This window comes from Nesoenas mayeri (genome assembly GCF_963082525.1).
Source record: "Nesoenas mayeri genome assembly, chromosome: 11".
In the NCBI taxonomy this organism is placed as follows: domain Eukaryota; kingdom Metazoa; phylum Chordata; class Aves; order Columbiformes; family Columbidae; genus Nesoenas; species Nesoenas mayeri.
In genome coordinates, this window is record NC_137563.1 from 19,410,624 (window position 1) to 19,428,989 (window position 18,366).

Below are 18,366 nucleotides of genomic sequence, written 5' to 3' on the forward strand. Positions count from 1 at the left end.
CCCTCCGTGCCCCGTAGCCACCCCCAAAACACCCACCCCCTCCCCAAGGGCACCTACCGGCGGGGGGGCGGCTGTACCCAGCGGCCACCCCGCTCCCCCAGCCGGCCCCACCGCCGCTGAGCTCCCGGCCGTCCCCTCCGACTTCGGTACTGGCCCCTCAGCCGCTACCGGCGCTCACACCGGCCCCCCACCGCCTCCCTGCTCAGTCCCCCAGTGCCCCCCGCATCGCCCCCCGTCCCCAGCGGGGCCGTTACCGTGCGCGGCCGCCTGGGCTCCGCCCGCAGCGAAGCCGCTCCGCTCCCTCTCCGGCCCCCCCCGCCCCTCCTCAGCCCGGCCGGAAACGGGGCGGCGGAGGCGGCGCCCGGCAACGGAAGCGCCCGCCCCACTTCCGGGTACGGCCCCGCTCGGCGGGAGCGACCGCCCTCAGACCCGGGAAGGACTGAAAAGGGGGCGTGGCTGAGAGGCGGCTGAGAGCCAATTAAATAGTCAAGAGAGTGGCGGCTTCCGGTTCCGGGGCTATAAGAGGCGGCGCGTGGGGCTGGGCCCGGTAGTCGCTGAGAAGACACCGCGGGGAGAGGAGAGCGCAGGTGAGGTCGTGGGGCGTCCTGGGACCCATCAGCGCCATAGAACGGTCCTTTAGGGAAGGCTTAGCGGTCCCCGCTGTCCCTTCGGGTATTTAGAGGGAAGGAGGGAAAGTGCTCTTAGTCTGGGTTCTTCTTTGTTTTCTCTACTGCATGGTGGGAGGTTTCTCTCGGGTCTCTAGAAACGGGTTACAAAGGGTCTGCGTTTGTGTCTTTCTTAATCCTTCAGGGACTGCATGTATATTTGTGTTTGGGGGGGATAATTGTTTTATGGGTGGTTTATGGTGGGAGATTCTTGCTTGTTCTCCTCGGGGAGGAGCTCTGGAGGGGCTGTGCTTGTATTTTTCTTTGTCTTTTTAGGGGCTGCATATGTATTTGTGTTTGGGGGGTATAAATACGTATTAATTGTTCCTGCTGTCTCTACTCAGGCCTTGATGGCTCTCTGGGGCAAGCATTTGAGATTCCTTAGTATCTCCTCTCACCTCAGATCCCTTGCTTGTTAGTGTATTAGCTCCTTCCAGGTCTATAGTGCATGGGGTAAGTGTCAGGGCTGCTTAATGTTCCTTGTGACTTGGTGACGTCTCATGTCCCTGCTCACCTCAGGCCTGCTCAGCATGGCAGACGAGGAGATCGCTGCACTTGTGGTGGACAATGGCTCGGGCATGTGCAAGGCAGGTTTTGCAGGGGATGATGCCCCCCGCGCTGTGTTTCCCTCCATCGTGGGACGCCCCCGGCACCAGGGGGTCATGGTGGGCATGGGGCAGAAGGACAGCTACGTGGGGGATGAGGCCCAGAGCAAGAGGGGCATCCTCACCCTGAAGTACCCCATTGAGCATGGCATCGTCACCAACTGGGATGACATGGAGAAGATCTGGCATCACACCTTCTACAATGAGCTGCGCGTTGCCCCAGAGGAGCACCCTGTCCTGCTCACTGAAGCCCCCCTGAACCCCAAGGCCAACCGGGAGAAGATGACCCAGATCATGTTTGAGACCTTCAACACCCCAGCCATGTATGTAGCCATCCAGGCCGTCCTGTCCCTCTATGCCTCTGGCCGCACCACCGGCATTGTCATGGACTCCGGGGATGGCGTCACCCACACTGTGCCCATCTACGAAGGCTACGCGCTGCCCCACGCCATCCTGCGCCTGGACCTGGCCGGCCGTGACCTCACCGACTATCTCATGAAGATCCTCACGGAACGGGGCTACAGCTTCACCACCACAGCTGAGAGAGAGATCGTGCGGGACATCAAGGAGAAGCTCTGCTATGTGGCTCTGGACTTTGAGCAGGAGATGGCCACAGCTGCCTCCTCCTCCTCTCTGGAGAAGAGCTATGAGCTGCCGGACGGGCAGGTGATCACCATCGGGAACGAGCGGTTCCGATGTCCGGAGTCCATCTTCCAGCCTTCCTTCCTGGGCATGGAGTCCTGCGGCATCCACGAGACCACCTTCAACTCCATCATGAAGTGTGACGTGGACATCCGCAAGGATCTGTACGCCAACACTGTGCTCTCGGGGGGCACCACCATGTACCCCGGCATTGCTGACAGGATGCAGAAGGAAATCACGGCCCTGGCACCCAGCACGATGAAAATTAAAATCATTGCCCCGCCGGAGCGCAAATATTCTGTCTGGATCGGGGGCTCCATCCTGGCTTCTCTCTCCACCTTCCAGCAGATGTGGATCAGCAAGCAGGAGTACGATGAGTCCGGCCCCTCCATTGTCCATCGCAAGTGCTTCTAGAGTGGCCACCAACAACCTTCCACCTTGGACCAGAATTGTTCAACTGTTACTTATTTTATGTTTTAATTAATGGCCTGTTAGGCTGTAGTTTTCCTCTTCCTTGCAGCTCTCTGGGGCTTGTTCACCCTCCCTGTGTAGCACTGATAGGATGACACTAAGGTCAGATTTGTCACCGTTAGGTTTGTCACAACTGACTCCTTTGTAGGAAAACAAATAAACTTCCTAAGCTTAAAAACCTGTAAGAGTTTCCTTTGCTTTCTTTCAAGGTGGGCTCTCTGTCTCCTTGCATTGAATAATTATTGTGCAATACATGGTTTGGGGCTCTAACCCAGCCTGTAGCTGCCTGTTTAAGCCCTAGGAAACAAATTTGGGTTAAACAAACCTTAAACCCCACAACATTTAGAGTAAATGCTCTAAAAAAAACATGTACTGTCACATTTTAAAGCTGCCTTGTGCTGCGTGGGCCATTTTAAGAACTGTGAGGAAGAAAAGCTTGACTGGTATGTGACTCTCGCAGCCTTTCTGTACTTTAATGGTAACTCTGCTTTTTTTAGAATGCAAACAGCTCTTCTTGTCTGAAAAAGCACTGGCACAGGTCTTGGTGACCGGAGGAGTCATTGCTTTGCCTTTTTTGGGAGAGGGTGACAAGATGAAGCAGAGGATGGAGCTGAAGCTCGTTCAGCTGGGGGAAGCTGGCCCTTCGTGCTGCAGGAGGTTGTCTACGGGACCTTATTTTCCGCAGGGGAAGGATAGCAACCGCTTAATTGATGCAGCGTTGTTAATTAAAGGGCGGTGGCACGTACCGGGCCCGCGCAGCCGGTACCGGCGCTGACAGCGGGGGGGAGTGTCCGCGTCTCGCCGCGCTCTCCCTTTTAAAACCTCGGCCAGCTGCCTATTGGCTGGCTCCTCTGTGTCATGGGAGCGTCAGCCAATCGGCAGCTTCCCCACCGCAGAGCGGCTTAGCGGTCCTCACCGCCTTCTCTGTCGGACTCCATTTCCCAGGGTGCACCGCGCGGCCGGCTAGGACTTCCGCTTCCGGTGAGCCGCAGGGATGTCGGTGGAGCGGAGCTGAGGGGCGGCGGGAGCGGGGCCGGGGGGCCGGGACCCCTCCCTGGGCGTTCCCCACCTTCCTCCCGGGGCCGAGGGGCCGCGACCCCTCCCTGGGCGTTCCCCACCTTCCTCCCCTCTGCTCCGCCGCCGCCGTGCTGGGAAACGGGGGTTTCGGGGGCTGTGCGTGCCCGGAGAACCGGGCCGGGCCTTGCTCTTGATTCGGCCGAGTGTGGAGGCCGGCTGGGCCGTTCCTGCCCTCCCGGTAACTTCAGGTGTGGCTGAACACTGAGGTAGGAACCTAAAAGCGTGGCTGTGTGTTGACTGGCCCTCCTGGTAGTTTCACGTGTGCTGCCCAGCAAAGCCTCACCCCATGAATTTATAAGGTTTTATCGTCTTCTTGGGGGAGAATCTCACTTCGGTTTCTTTTCCTCCTTTTCCAGAACTTTGTGACCCTTGGCTCTATTCGGTGAGAAGGCTGCAATGTCCCTGCCCGAATGGCACATCGCCGTGAAGCTGGCAGATCAGCCGCTGGCCCCCAAATCCATCCTGCGTTTGCCGCAGACGGAGCTGGGCGAGTGCCCGCTGGGCGGGTGCAGCATCTCCTACCTCAAGCAGCTCATCACTGGGAAACTGCAGGAGTCTGTCCCGGACCCCGAACTCATCGGTAGGTGTTGGCAGGGTCCTTGTCCAGGTCCTGACACTCGGGGCCACCCTCGTCCTGTGTGACATGCATCCTGCTGTCAGTGACTTGGGGCTGGTGGGGAGATTTGGCACTACCACGGTGTGGGGCCTCAGGGCTTTGCTCCAGGGACTCTGCTGTGCTGCAGCAGTCTTAGTACCTCGTGATTTGGATAGTTTGTTCCATGTTTGGAGATTCCAGCACTCCTGTGGCGTCAGTACCCTTGTTAAGATGTGTTTTGACTTGCTAACCCAAATGTGTCCTTGTGAGAGCTCTTATGAGAACCATGTGAGAGGTCCTTCCAAAGGAGGTGGCAAAGTCACGTTTTGTGAATGTCAGCTTTGTGTTTTCCTCCCTGAACCTCAGCTCTGTGGTTTCCTGGTGCTCTGGAGTCGCTGTGCTGCTGAGCAGATGAGGCAGCTCCATATGTGGAACAATAACCCCCAGGCAGCCTCACTTAAAGACCCCAGACCCTTTCTGAATGTGCTGCAGATATTTATCTTTAGCTGTTTCTCTCTCCCAGACCTGATCTACTGCGGCCGTAAGCTGAGGGACGACCAGACGCTGGATTTTTATGGCATCCAGTCTGGCTCCACTGTTCATGTCCTGCGCAAGTCCTGGCCTGAGCCTGATCAGAAGCCAGGTGAGGAGAAGAAGGGGTTCTCCTGGGGATGTGTTTGACAGTGAGTCTATTGTGAACAAGGAACAGCTCCTCCTGTGCTTTGTCTCTAGGAGGCTGATGTGAGGTTTGGAGCAGCAACTGGTGGGTGTGTTTGTGTGGGAATGCTCCACCTCTTACAGCAGCAAATGAGCATTATGTTTTTGTGCTGATGTGAGAGTTAAGGAATGAGTGATGTAATGTGGAAAGCAAAAATTCTTTCCTTAATTGGCTGTGACCCATTTTTAGTGTGTTGCCAGAGAATCGGGGACAAAGCAATCGGTTACTCAGCTGGAGGGATGAGCAGGCATGTGTGTGTTCCTTCTCTGCCTGCCTGTAGGTTAAGATGGGTTAGCTTAGAGTTGTTACTTTAATACAGCTCCTTTTGTACACGTAGGGGAATATAGCTGTATGTTTTTATATGTCTGGAACCTGAGAGTGCGGTTCCTTGTTAAGCTGTGGTGACTGTACCGAGACATTCACAATCGTTAGTCCGTGTCCTTCCTCTCTGGCTCTGTCAAATCCAGGTTAATTAAAGAATTGCCACCGCTATTGCAGCGTGGAACTCCCAGTGGCATGTAAAACAGCTACTAAAGCTGCAAAAGGGAGAACTGTGTTTTGTTCTGTTATTTTACTCTCCTGCAGAGCCTGTGGATAAGGTGGCAGCAGTACGGGAGTTCCGAGTCCTTCACACCGCCCTGCACAGCAGTCCTGCCTACAGAGACGCAGTGAGTGCAGCGTCACGCTTTGATGTGGGGGTGTCTTTTGTCTGTCCCCTCTCTGTAAAGAGAGGCCCTGAGCAGAGCCGTGTTGTTGTGATGCTGCTGATCTGCTCCTGTTTTCTCTGGCAGGTCTTCAAAATGCTGGGGAACAAGGAGTCGCTGGATCAGATCATTGTAGCTACTCCCGGCCTCAGCAGCGACCCTGTGGCTTTGGGTGAGTCCAGAGGATCTGAGGGAAGCCAAATAAAGATAGTCAGTGTTTAATTCATGACACAGGGAAGGGACAAGTCCCCTTCTCTGCAGAAAGTGTCTTTTTTTCTGCTTTTGTGGAGCAGAAGAGCAAACACTTGTTCAGGTGTCGGCATTGTGCCCTGTTAGTAGCACAGCGGGGAACAGTTGCTTTCTTGCTGCTGCAAAATGTTACAAAACTGTTCATTAAATCTAGCGCGCTCATTCTGAACTGGGAAGTCTCTGGCCTTTTGGGCGCATTGCTACAAGAAAGGTGCAATATGGGATCAGTCCTGGCCTGGCTGGAGTGAGCTGGGTGCCACATTTGGTCCTGCCTGTAACACGGAGCACAAGCCTGTGGGGTCTGCTGAGAAAGCCCCAAACCTTGGGTGTGAGGCTGTGACTGAGAGTCTCTCCAGAAAGATGTAAAAGGCTTCAGAGAGAACAATAATAGAGTATTTCTGGTGTTTGCTAGTGACTCAGTTCCTGGAAAACAATTAATTATTTTAGTTTCTCCCATGGTTTTTGTTTGACTGGCTCTTGTTTCTTGCATCCTGTCTTTTACTCATCGTGTTTCCTGGTCCTTCTCAGGAGTCCTGCAGGATAAGGATCTCTTCTCAGTGTTTGCAGACCCCAACATGCTGGACACGTAAGTTCACACAAGCTGGTGCAGTGACTAAGTGATGCTTTTGTTGCATTCTACATTGTGTAAGACCACTTCTCTCGGAGTGGGAGAGGGACTTCTGCTTCTGCCTGCCAGTACAGATACACCAGGCCAGAGATTCAGAGTCAGACTTTTCTTTCTGAGCAGCAGGAAAGAGAGAACTGGTACTTCAATACCAAGCTCTGCTGTTGGATTAGACCAAAGGATATTTGTTTGGTGGGAGACAGGGCCATAATTACATCTGGATCGTGGGTTCAAATCCCAATCTGGTTGGTCACAGCAGAGAGTTGCTCCCATGAGAGCATACGGGAGACATATAGATTGGGAGGGTAAACATGGAATCTTCAAGAAGCCCCAGTTTCTACACCTGTGTAGAACAAGGTTTTAGTGGACAACCAAAGGCAGTGTCTGAGCTATTGGTGGCTCTGCCATTCCCGCTATAAATCCTTTGCCAGAATTGAGCCTCTTATTTGTTTAGTTGCCCTGTGTATATGTTCATTCTTCCGCTCTCTCTCTCCAGGCTAATCCCAGCCCACCCTGCGCTTGTCAACGCCATTGTCCTGGTTCTGCACGCGGTGGCTGGCAGCACCCCGCTCCCTGCCCCGGAGACGTCCTCCCGAGGCATGTCCTCTGGCTCCTACCGCGACATGCCGGGTACGTTGAGCCGCACAGAGGAGCGGGGAACCTGCAGAGATGATGTGCTGCAGGATTTGCAGACAAACCGGTGCATTAGCTGGGGCTGAGAATGGCTTTGTGGCCAAGGACTCCACAGGATTCTCATCCTGTTGTCTAAATTCCTGCCAGCACCCAGTTTTATGCGTATCTTGGTCCTTTTTTCTGTTGCAGGTGGCTTTCTGTTTGAAGGTCTCTCTGATGATGAAGATGACTTCCACCAGGTAAGCGGCCAGATTGGGTGGAACAGCTGGTTTGGACTTGAAATAGAGTTCAACTTGTAATTAAGATTTTCTCATAAATGGCCTAAGCTGCTTTGGCTCATGGGGGTGTTGCAGAGACAAGCATTGATCATGATGTGCGTGGATGCTGTTTGTGTTTGGATTTTCTTGAGTGCTGAGCTAGGATCATAACTGAACAATGCAGAAGCTCAACATAGAGCAGCACTTGGCCTCAGAGTAAACACCTTCATAGTCAAATTGATGCAGAGCCGGAGTTGTGCCCAGATGAGCGTAGTTGAGAAGCCTGAGAGTGTTGTTCCGTGCCCTTCTGTAATGTAGGGAGGTTTTCCTCTCATTTGTAATAGGAAATTACATGTTTGGGCAAAAAAAAGTGCCTGCCAACAGGTAATTGTTTTGTTATAGGCTAATACCATTTTGGTTTTAAGCTGATGAGTGATATATTAAAGGGTTTACTGCCAGTTTCCGAAGCTTTGTAAAAGCCGAGTTTGTGGAAAAAGCACATCCCATTCTGTTGTGTTTCTGCACAAGTTTCAAGTGTTGTAGGAAATGGATCCCCAGGGATGAACAAATGAGCCAGATTTTACTGGGACATGGACACCAACACAGAGCCAGATTTTACTGGGACGTGGACACCAATGTCAGAGGTGGTTTCCTTTTTGATTTCCACGCAGAGCACAAGATCTACACCGTCCAGCAGCACTCCTGGTTCCCGCCCAGCTTCCCTTGGCTATGCCGGGGCTGCTGGACCCCGACCGATCACCCAGAGTGAGCTGGCGACGGCTCTGGCGCTGGCGAGCACCCCAGAGAGCAGCTCCCACACACCCACCCCTGGCACCCAGGTATAACAGAACAGCGGCAGCTGGGGAGCTCCTGGGCCAGAAAACCAACGCTTGAGCGAGCACAAGTCCTGCTCAGATCTGGGGGCCCTTGCTGGTTTATTTTCTTGTGGGTTCTTCTCCAAATGGCTGGGGGAGGCAGGATAGTAGGGTTACAGCTGGCTCCAGTTCCTGTGACGAATATTCTCGTGATCCACATGCGACTTCTTCCCTCCTAGGGCCACTCTTCTGGGACCTCCCCGATGTCATCTAGTGTCCAGTCAGGGACACCCATCACCAATGACCTCTTCAGCCAGGCCTTACAACATGCTCTGCAGGCCTCAGGGCAGCCCAGCCTGCAGGTGGGTGCCTCAGCCTCTTCTGGAGCCCAGGGAAGCCCTGGGGTGGAGGTGGTTCCTCCAGCTGTATCCTAGATGTGGTGTCAAGTCCTGAGTGGAAGCAGGAGGGGTGGATTTGGGGAGTTTGCAGCAAGACTTTGAGCTTTCCAGATCTATTTGTGTGCTTAGCGTTGTACTTGTGAGCTAGGGACAGGTGGGAGAATCCAGCGTGGAAGAGAAGGCTTTTTGGTTTCTGTTCTTACCCTTCGCTCTGTTTCCTCTTTGCAGAGCCAGTGGCAACCACAGCTTCAGCAGCTGCGAGACATGGGCATCCACGATGATGAACTAAGTCTCCGGGCCCTGCAAGCCACCGGAGGGGACATTCAGGCTGCCCTGGAGCTCATCTTTGCTGGTGGGGCTCCCTAGCTTTTTGGGCTGGACTGGTGAGTTGCACTGAGGCAGCTGTGACATTCCTGGGTCTGGGACTTGTTCCTGAAACTCTTCTCAGCGTGGAACAGTTGGGGTGGCTGCTCCTTTCCTTGCAGGCGGGCAGTGTTTGAGAGCATGGACTGTGCAGCTCCTCCAACTCCAGGTACCTTTCTCCAGCCTCCTTCTTCTGCCTACCTGAGATGAGACCTCAGAACTGTGTCCAGCATGGAGAAAGGGCTGGCTCTGTGTGTTGGAGAGCCGCGGCATCTACGGTTCTGCCATCTTAGATCTGTCGACATATTCTCCTGCCTGTTGTTTCATTCCTGCCCACCTGACATGTCTCAGTCCAGCTCGTTTCACTGTTGTGGTCTCTGTGTTTGACTGGATTAAATGGGTTGTGTTTACTTGCCTGTTGTTTGGGTTGTGATCTGTCCTGGGTTGTGCTCCTTGAGTGAAGGAAACCGGAGAAAATGCTTTGCCTATTGTAGGACTGTAGTTATTTCAGCAGAGGGCACTCTGTATTAGTCAGGAGAGCAGCGTTTGGGCTGTAGCTGACCTGCACAGCCATCCTGCCGTGAGTTAGGCCAAGACTAAAGAACTATTTATGCTACAGATATTCTCCAAGAAGGTGCTGCAGAGAAATATCATGTCTTAGCAGAAACCTTATTTGTTCTCGGTTGTGTTGGGCAAGGCTGGTAGAGTCCTGCAGGCTGAGAAGAACAAGGGTACAGGTGCAGGAGCTCGTGGCCACCACAAGGTGACAGTAAAGTGAAAAATGACAAGCACAAGGGTTGAGGCAGTGCTAGAGAGTCTGAGGTACTGACAAATGATTGGTGAGAAATATCTTGTCCGTGACACAGATCAGTCCAGCTGCAGTAAATATTTTCCAAAGTATCTTTTAATCCTGGGTGCCACCTTCGAAGTGCCGAAGACCTGAGCTGCAAAGACAATTAAAGGCGTTTGCCTGCAATTACAGTCAATGGGAGCTGAGAGGAGCCAGAACCAGAGCCGGGCTTGGCTTCACTCCATCGAGATTAATGAGGCATGAAAATGGGAGCTGGCTTGTCTGAAATGCCAACGTGCGTTAGCAGGGAAGCTAAGAGCAGAAAATGCTTTCCTACCTTCAGGCTGCCCGGGCTCCCCTCTTAATTCCTCTCCAAGCTCCAGGATCGCTGGCTGATACAATCTCAACCGAATGCTGAATTGTTCTCTCTGGGGTCACCCCTTGACTGATTGACTTTAATCCTGTCGAGAGGATTAAGTCTCTCAGGAGGGACGGGCTGTTTTTGTTTTTCAATATGTAGGAGATAAGATGTGATGGACATTAGGGGCTTTTCCTGACTCGATACACCCTTCCGGGTAACTGCCCTCATTACCTGCTTCGGAAACCCAGTCCAGATGATGGCTGTGATTTTTATGGATGAAAACTGATTAATTTTTTCCTATCGCTGATGCCTTCATTCTTTGCTGGGGCAGTAGACAACATATGCAGAGCATCCTCCCTGCCCTGCTGTGAGCTCTCAATCCTCCCAGGCTGAGGATTAGCTGTATCACAGCTGCTGCCCAAAGCTGGAAAGCGTTTGCAGGCTCACCCAGAGCTTTCTCAGCACCAGCAGGACTTGCGTGGGGACCAGGACCACTGCTTTGCTTTGTTGTACCATGTCAATTCTCAGCTTAGGCCAGCTTGGGGTCCTTGGTGTCCCAAAATGGTATTTCTATGCTATCCTGATACTGCTCTTATGATTTGATTACTTTGACCCCTGTTTTGTATGAAATATTTTCTTATAATGGCTATTTCTGCTTCTGTGTCCCTAGACAACTGTGAATTGCCTGGATGTTTTCTATGGAAAGAACTCTTTTTCCTGATTTTTTTCCCAAATTGCATTGCTTGGCTTGGAGCACTACATCAGACACATTCTCTGCCTGAACTGGCTACAGCAGAGGAGAACTTGGCACCGATGCTTTTCACAATGCGCCTGATGCGTTCGCTTCGCTTCCCCCGTCTCGCCTGCCTAGAATAGACGTGCTCAGCAACCAGGCAAATTTAGAGATGCAGGGATGGGAAGAGAGATGGAGGAGGAAGGGAAACTTTCCTGCAGGAGCTCAAAGGGACTTAAAACTGGCTCTGCAGCTGCTTCTTGCTCGAAGGAGCAAGGTGTGATGCCTGTTCCCTGTGGTCCATCCTTGGTGCCCCTGCCCTGACACCTTCCCCTCCTCCTCACTGTGTCCAAGTTCATGTTAGAGGCGCATCTGTACGTGTTGGGTCTCAAATTATCTGTGTCCTGTATCCTTTGCGTGCTGGGCTGGCCCGTTGGCAGAGGTGGAGGTCAGGCCGCGGTTCCCTAACGTAAGCGCTTTCAGGAGGGGCTTTCTGGCTCTGACATCAAAGAGAAACTTCTTTGGTTCAGTTCCCTCTTTGCCAGGAGCGGAGCTGACAAGGGAAGCACTAAGAGCGGGTGTTTCCAGGGCTGGTAGTAGCAGCTGTTTGTCCTCCTGTGTTTTCAGTAATCTTATTATTTGTGCTGGTGCTTGACCATCAATGCTGGTGCCACCTGCAGAGGCTGGTACTTTGGCTGGGATCCGTGCTTCTCACTCTATGTGCTCTTCTTCTCTATTTTGAGCACTTTGTTGGCTTTATCACCGTTTCTGCCATGTCTCTTTTTGCTGACGACAGTCCTGAGCTGACTGTCTCCACGAGGAGCAAAGTGCTGTTGTGGGGGGGCTGCCTTTCCAGCAAAAGGGTCAAATGGAGGCAGAGCAGTATCCCCCAGGCTTCATGTCCCAATGGCTTTTGTGGTACCTCACCCTGCGTCACCGCCCGCCTCGTGTCTTCCTCTGCTTCCACAATGACGGTGGAGCCTTCCCCTGTGTGAAGCGAATGCAATCAGCAAGATCTATCCCCGGAAAAAACGTTGGTGTTTGAGGTATTAACTGTTTACGTGCGGACTCAGTCTCCCTGTTGTGGTTTGTTGGATCAGATGCTGAACAGCCAAACTTTCAAGCTCTTCAGCCTTGATTTCTGGATACAAATGATTACTGTTGGAGAGGTTTTTCCCCTCAACCTCTCACATGTTTCAGAATAAATGTTTCTTCCTTGCTCCCCCAGCCAAACAGGGGCTTTGTGTGTGTCCCTTGCTTGCAGGACCCTGGCACAGGAACCACTTCCCCACTTGGACAAGGCAGCAGAGCATCTTAAACTCTTGTCGTTGTTTTGTCCAGCTCCATCCACAAACAAACGTGCAGGACCTGGTGAGATTTCCTTGGCAATAATGAAATCTTGTTCTTTCTCAGGCAAACTTGCCAGGAAGAAGGAAAGAGTTTTACCGATGCTGGGACAACTGATCAGGAATAAGGTGAGAGCCCAAGCATGAGGGCAAGTGATACAGGGTGGCTTCCCAGCAGCTGTGTCCTGTGGGACCTGGTCCCCTTCCTAGCACAAATCAACATTTTTCTTTAGAAGTGGTGAAAGGGGAGCTCTGTGACTATAGCCATCAAAGCAGCCCTTGTACAGCAAAGAGCCTGTGTGATGTGAGCTGGAGAGCAGCACAATAAACCAGCGCAGTTTTAAGGCAACTTGGCTCTATTTTAACTTGGTGAAAGCAGAAATGTTCTGACAATGTCACACCATGAAAATATTTCTATTGCCTACTATTTTGTTTTATATTTATAGTATTCTAATATTTATACATCACAGTGGTTATTAATAACCCTTTGATTTATGGTAGTACCTGTAGTTCTGGTTTTGCCCTACAAGGATGCTTGAGTTTAAGAATATTGTAAGCAAAAGGCAAGTTGAGAGGGAAGAAGATAAACATCCCCTTGATAAATCCTTTGAAGTCAAGACAATGGCTGAGCCACTGGCTTTGAACACAAAGCTTCCTGACTCTAGTCCTCTTGAATTGACCCTGGGAATGAAACAATCCTAATGGTCTTAAGGTGAGACAAGGGATTTTGGGGAGCATTTCTGACCACAGAGTCTCTCTCTAGCTGAATTCTGGGTGTTCCAGGCTTCCAGCAAGCAGAAAGGTTGTCCCAATATCACTTGGAAGCTTTTATATTTTCCCCCCTTACCGCTGAAATAAATACCTTGCGGATTTAAGAGTATGGTCAACTCAAGTTTAGGTGTTGAGTTTGAGGGAGATGCTGGGGAGCTCTGGGTGTCCGCTCCAGGGGTGATAAAAGCATCAAATGGGTTCTGGAGGATGAGAGTCAGTCTCCTGTCCTCTTCCAGTGGCCATAACATCCTGCAGAAAAACTGAAGAACAAGAGAAAATCCATCTCTATTAGATTTTTTTTCTTTTCCCCAGCATCCAGTGGTCTGAGGTTTAGGGATCTTTAGGGCTAGAAATCAGGTGTTAGTAGTTAACGGACCCCTCAGGACTCTCTGTCTTTGAACACAGATAAACTTGTAGTGAGGAGTGAAACCCCAGCGAGGAGTCCTGTGGTTTAAGGTCTGTGACCCACAAGAGCCTTGAGCAGCTGCAAGGAGATGAGGTGCAGCCGTGGGACTGTGGCACAGGTAACTTGTGGGCTTGTCACATTCCAAAGAGGGGGTGATGGTGCCTGACGTTTCATTTTTGGGTACCTGTGGTTGCCGTGGCCACTGAAGCAGCAACAGGCGATAAGGACAGCTATGGGAGTCGGGTAGAAAATTGTCACTTAATCTCGCTAAAGCAGAAAGGGTCGCTGGTGACAGCAGATCTCTGTAACCCTTCAGCGTGCTGCCAGCCCCCAGAGCAGGCCCCAAACTGTTTACTTCTGTGTTATTTGGGTTGTGTAGGGCCCTGTTCCAGGGAAGGAGTGCTGACCATCCTGTCTCTGCAGGATTCCTTTCCGAGGTGTAGCTCCTGGCATTAAATGCTTTGAGCTCAAAGGATCCTCACTTACATCTGACTTAATTATTCCATGGATCCTACCAGCTGGTGTGTGGTCCATTTTTCCTTCTTCCACCTCATTTTTTGTAATTATTATTCTTTTCCTCTCCTCCCAAAAGCCTGTGACCTGGTTGCTTATGGTTTCCTGCAGTTGCTTTCCTAAAGAAGCTGTGTGAGAGCGATTGGAACATATAATAATCAGGAAGCCTGTATAAGGAAGGGCAGATGAGAGGCAGGAAGAAAGAGGAGCTCTTCCCTGCCCAGGCCAGAAAGAGTTTTGACAAGTCATGGCGGGGGGGAAAATAAGTCAAACAGGGTCCAGCACATGGGGAGATCCCGAGCTGTTCCCACTCTCCTGCTGGAAGACATGGCAAGATTCCCAAGTCTGGCAAAAAGAAAAACCAATGCATCTGTAGTGCTCAGCCTTTGTGTCACCAGGCAGACGCAGAGTTTAGAGCCAAGGACAGTGGGGAACTGCAGACACTTATGATCTGCGTCATTTGGCCCAGGGCTGGCTAGCAGGGGCCAAAACAAGGAGGAGAAGGAGATAGACCACTTCTTAGATGACCGCCTTCCTGGCGAGACAGATACCGCTGTGGAAGTACTTGAACGCTACAAGGACAACTTAATCTTTAAAATAGTTTACTTTCCTGGGCAGCCTCCACTTAATCTTGCGTGTCTGGCCAGCTTGGAAGAGATTCTGTTGGCATTTTTCCCAGCAGCAGTTCAAAGTGGTTTCTTGGGGTCCAGGTGCCTTGCTTTGGTTCCCCAGAGAAAAACATGGACTTAAATTGCAACTCAGTAGAACTAATCAGGGGGACTTTTATGCTTGTTTATGGGCTGATGTGGGAATTGGTGATGCAGAGGATGCTGCTTTGCCCACTGCTGAGACGCTGCTATTCCTGCAGGAGAGTGATGCTGCCCTGAAACCCGGGCCCTGCCGGGAAGCAGAGGAGCACAGCGGTCAAGAAAAGAAACGCTGGGAGTTTCAGGTAAGCGAAACACAGCCCGGCCTGCTGTGCCATGGTGGGAAGTCAGAGCTGACACGCTGTACAGCGTTAATATATCAATATGCTGCTCTCATGGTGGGCATGTGGCAGAGTGATCTTGACAAAGCAACTTAATTCTGTCCTTTCTGGTTTTAACTTTCTTTTAGTTGGGAAGGACGCTGCATCGGGTTTTATTTACTCTTCCTAAAGCCTTTCAGCATCACTGTTCGAGGGATGCGTGTGCTCTTGGCAGTCTGTGTCACCAATGGGCATCCGTTTTACCTCCTTTCTTGCTCCATCAGTGAGTTCTCACTGAATTGCTGTCGATAGTGCTGCTCATTAATGTGATGAGTGTCGAGGTGAAATGCATTTGCCAATCAAATGGGCGTTTGAAGCCATCTAGATGAGCAGAGTTTGTGGCTGGTCTTCAGGCAGGACCTCTGGAAGCTTCTGGGATCAGCGAAAGGTGTCGTGAAGCTCTGGTATGGGGGGTTCTGCCTGGGGTGAGCCCCAGGGGTTTCCTCAGCTGCAGAGGGGAAAGCACAGAAGAACGGGAGTCCCAGCAAGGACTTGAGCATGAACTGCTCTGGCACAGCCTTCCTTTGGTAAGTCAAAGGCATTGATCTACTAGGACAAGATGTTCTGGGGCACATGGTTCCTTCTCAACTTCCCTGAGGCATTTTTAAAGCCCTGGGAGTGGCATTGAGCACCATGAGGACTTCTGAGCCCGTTAGTGGATGGTTGCGGTTTCGGTAGCGCTCTGTGAGGAATGCGAGTTGAAGATTTGTGTGTTGCAAGCAGGATGCAGCAGTTTGCTGATAAACAATCCATTTGTATTTCCTTCCCACCTCACTCTGTCATCTGAGGACTCAAAGACCTGCTGGTCAGTGCCAAGAGAAACGATGAGTGGGATTTAGCTTTTATTCCTCTCAAAGTTCATTCCTATGAGTCTACTTGCTCCCAAAAGTGAAGTGCGAGGGGTAAGAAATCGAAGCTCTGGTTTTCTAAATCTCGATAATGCTCATTTATACTCGTGTCCCAGCCTCGTGACACATTCTAACATACCTGCTCTTCTCTAATGAAAAAATGCCAACTGAAACTGAAGGTTTCATTATAGGCTGCCTGGGCCACAAACATTCAAGCAGTCTGTCTCCTCTGCAGTGATGAATAAAACTGTTCCTCTTCGGGGAAATCTGCGTTATTATGGTTTTTACAAGATACTTGGGTGAAAGCTGCTTTCTGATTCGTGTTGGAATGGAGCAGCGTGATCTGGAAATACTGCACTGGAGCAGTTTTGATACTTGAGCGAAGCAGACGGTAACCTATGTAGGAGGAGGGGGGGGGTAAGTGTTGGGGGTGTGCCTGGAATTTGAATCTCTCGTGTGCTCACTCCTTGGACGCAGGGGAGGACGTGGCATGTGGCCGAGCGGGTCTTGAGCAAACAAATACTTCTGCAGAAGTGCCTGCTTGACCTGGGTGCCTGTGTACTTAATGCAGGATGGGCTTCTGGCTGGATTTGTAGCCCTGCTCTGTGTTCAGCGCTCTGCAGACTAGTACAGGGTTGGAACAACCTTGAAATCAGCTCTAGTCTCCTCCAAAGCGGACGAGCTGGGCTGTTCCTTGATCCAATGTGTGCAGCATTGCGCTGTGCCGCTTTGTGCGTCCGTGGAACAGCCCTGCTTACGGGGGGGTTATTTTCCCGTGCATCGCACGGTGTGGGTCGTGCCACTCCCTAGATCTTGCCTGTGTGCAGAATCCACTTTCCCAAGGTCGTCCTGTGCGGTGACGTGATGTTTTGCAGCCTGGCTGATGGCTCACGCTGCTGCCCGAAGGAGCTTGTGGGGCAGAAAAAGGACACTGAGGGGAGCTGTAGCTTCTGGAGGGAGCAAAGGCATTTGGGTGAATGCTCTATTTTAATGAAGACTGTTCATTTAAAGAGTTGAAACACATGTTTTGGGTGGGATGCTTGTGTATGCTTGCCTCTTCCACCTCTATCACTTTTTTCTCCCCCACTGCAGGCCTCTTTGAGCTGGTGTGCGGAGATCTTGCACGACTTTGCATTTGATTGATATGCACCAAGACACATCCTGAATCTCTTGCTTAGCAAAAGATGCTACAGCATCATTCTGAATCCAGGACTGCAACACAGTTGTGTTCATGGGGCGGCTCAGCTCATGGTCCAAGAGATGGGGAGCGTATCGTGTGTTGAAGTAGAAAGAACCCCGAGCTGAACAATTCCAAGCTCCTGGGGGAGTTTGAAGCTGAATTTTCCACATGGCAGCATTGTTTTTAGCTGAAAGTGGAAAAAGCCTAAAAGCCAACCATGCAGAATGCCCAGCTGTGTTAGTTAGGGGTAAGGAAAAGGGAAGAGCAAAGGATTTACTGTTCTAATAAGGCAGGAACTCTCCTCATTCATCTCTGATCAGAACCCTTCTGTGTTTCTAGTTGGCAACTTTGTCAAGAGTTGGAGTTAAAAGCCAGTTTCCCAGCTCGCCAGCTGCGTCATGTCATAAAAGGCAACACAGATAATAATGTATGCAACTCATCGTGTAGCCCAAATTTAGGGTGAATGCAAAATGCTAAGTCCCTGTGTTAATTAAGAAACCTGCATGGGTCGTGTGGCTTAGACTGTTGATTTACAAACGACATTTCTTTTTCACTCATGACTGTGTTAAAGAGTCTTAATGAATTAGATGTTTTTCAGGACGGCTGCTCTGCAAGAAAACAAAAGATAACAAGGTTTAGCAACTCTGGGAGCAATGGGGCAGCAGGGAAATACAGCCGCTTCTGCGGGGTGAACGGGCAGTTGTTTTGAGACGAGCAGTGATACAAAATGGTTCAAGACTGGGAATCACCATGTCCAAAAACGAGAAACCAGAGATGATCTGTATGTTATCACACAGTAATTACCCAAGCAGATATTTGATTAAAGAAAAAGATGAAACCCCGTGCTTAGAGCTGGTGGGAAATTCCCGTGGGTCCTTAAAATTCACCATTAGCCAGCTCATTAATTTTTTTTGCTTCCTCCAAAATGCCCCCTTTGCCCTGCCACTGCTCATCTCCTCCAGGAGCAGGTCTAGCTTCAATGCCGACTTTAAAGAGCGCAGCTGCGTCTCTCATCCTTGCGAGTTCCCCGTGGGGCTCTCCTATTCTGGTCACGTCCGACCTCGCTTTCCTCGCACGTAATGCCACCTTCTTCTCGTTAACAAACCTCCCGGCGCTTCACAAAAACCATCAGCCCTTCCTGGCCCTCCGGATGGGGAATGAGGAGGTTTGGTAAAGCAAAGTGACTTTCCGAAGGTTGCGCCACAGCCCTGCATCCCGTCCCTTCGGAGGATGTTCATGTCACAATGCTAGAGCGGGATCTCAGGGAAGGGAGTGTTTCTTCACCCCAGCTCCGGTGAATTTTCCACCCGTGTTCTGGGATCTCATTCGTTCCCATGCTCACACCCACAACTGCCATGGCTGCTTTTTCAGCTGGCAAGGGGATTGTGTAACTGGGATAAGAGGCACAGCTGAGTCGCCGTCATCTCTGTTTGTCTTGTAACCCTCCTGGCTCGTAATGACTGAATCTCATCTCGGCAGTGTTTTATTTCACTGAGTGGCCCTGGGCTATTATCTGATTGCAGCACTAGCAGGAAGAGGGCTGGCACACAGGATACACCGTATCCTTCTGACAG

General features: G+C 51.2%; 3 protein-coding genes across 7 annotated transcripts in view; 2 read left to right on the top strand and 1 right to left on the bottom strand.

Annotated features, from left to right (window-relative positions):
- ARID3B (AT-rich interaction domain 3B) overlaps positions 1–325 on the bottom strand; it is a 28,157-nt gene extending 27,832 nt beyond the window's left edge. For 2 of the 3 annotated variants that reach the window (XM_080351443.1, XM_080351441.1), the window contains exon 1: positions 255–325. The gene's annotated coding sequence lies outside the window, so the exon portion shown is untranslated. The remainder of the gene's footprint in view (positions 1–254) is intronic. The other variant, XM_080351442.1, reaches the window with a different exon arrangement.
- Positions 326–559: 234 nt separating this feature from the next.
- Positions 560–2,554, top strand: LOC308044704 (actin, cytoplasmic type 5). 2 transcript variants are annotated; one of them, XM_080351564.1, is made up of 2 exons: positions 560–587; positions 1,185–2,554. In XM_080351564.1, exon 2 carries the CDS (start codon positions 1,196–1,198, stop codon positions 2,324–2,326), a length of 1,131 nt encoding a protein of 376 aa, XP_080207690.1. In that variant the 5' UTR covers positions 560–587; positions 1,185–1,195; the 3' UTR covers positions 2,327–2,554. The 2 variants fall into 2 exon arrangements, with proteins under 2 accessions (XP_080207690.1, XP_080207691.1); XM_080351565.1 differs by having other exon boundaries at positions 573–672.
- An 844-nt stretch (positions 2,555–3,398) lies between these two features.
- On the top strand, positions 3,399–13,287 carry UBL7 (ubiquitin like 7). 2 transcript variants are annotated; one of them, XR_013922605.1, is made up of 13 exons: positions 3,399–3,666; positions 3,817–4,040; positions 4,579–4,698; positions 5,359–5,441; positions 5,565–5,649; positions 6,255–6,312; positions 6,848–6,981; positions 7,174–7,223; positions 7,913–8,080; positions 8,296–8,418; positions 8,683–8,837; positions 12,115–12,176; positions 13,224–13,287. XR_013922605.1 is itself a non-coding variant. In XM_080351077.1 (11 exons), the coding sequence occupies exons 2-11, from the start codon at positions 3,857–3,859 to the stop codon at positions 8,818–8,820; spliced, it is 1,143 nt and encodes a 380-aa protein (XP_080207203.1). In that variant the 5' UTR covers positions 3,399–3,666; positions 3,817–3,856; the 3' UTR covers positions 8,821–9,187. The 2 variants fall into 2 exon arrangements, 1 of the variants encoding a protein (XP_080207203.1); XM_080351077.1 differs by lacking the exons at positions 12,115–12,176; positions 13,224–13,287 and having other exon boundaries at positions 8,683–9,187.
- The last annotated feature ends 5,079 nt before the right edge of the window (positions 13,288–18,366 follow it).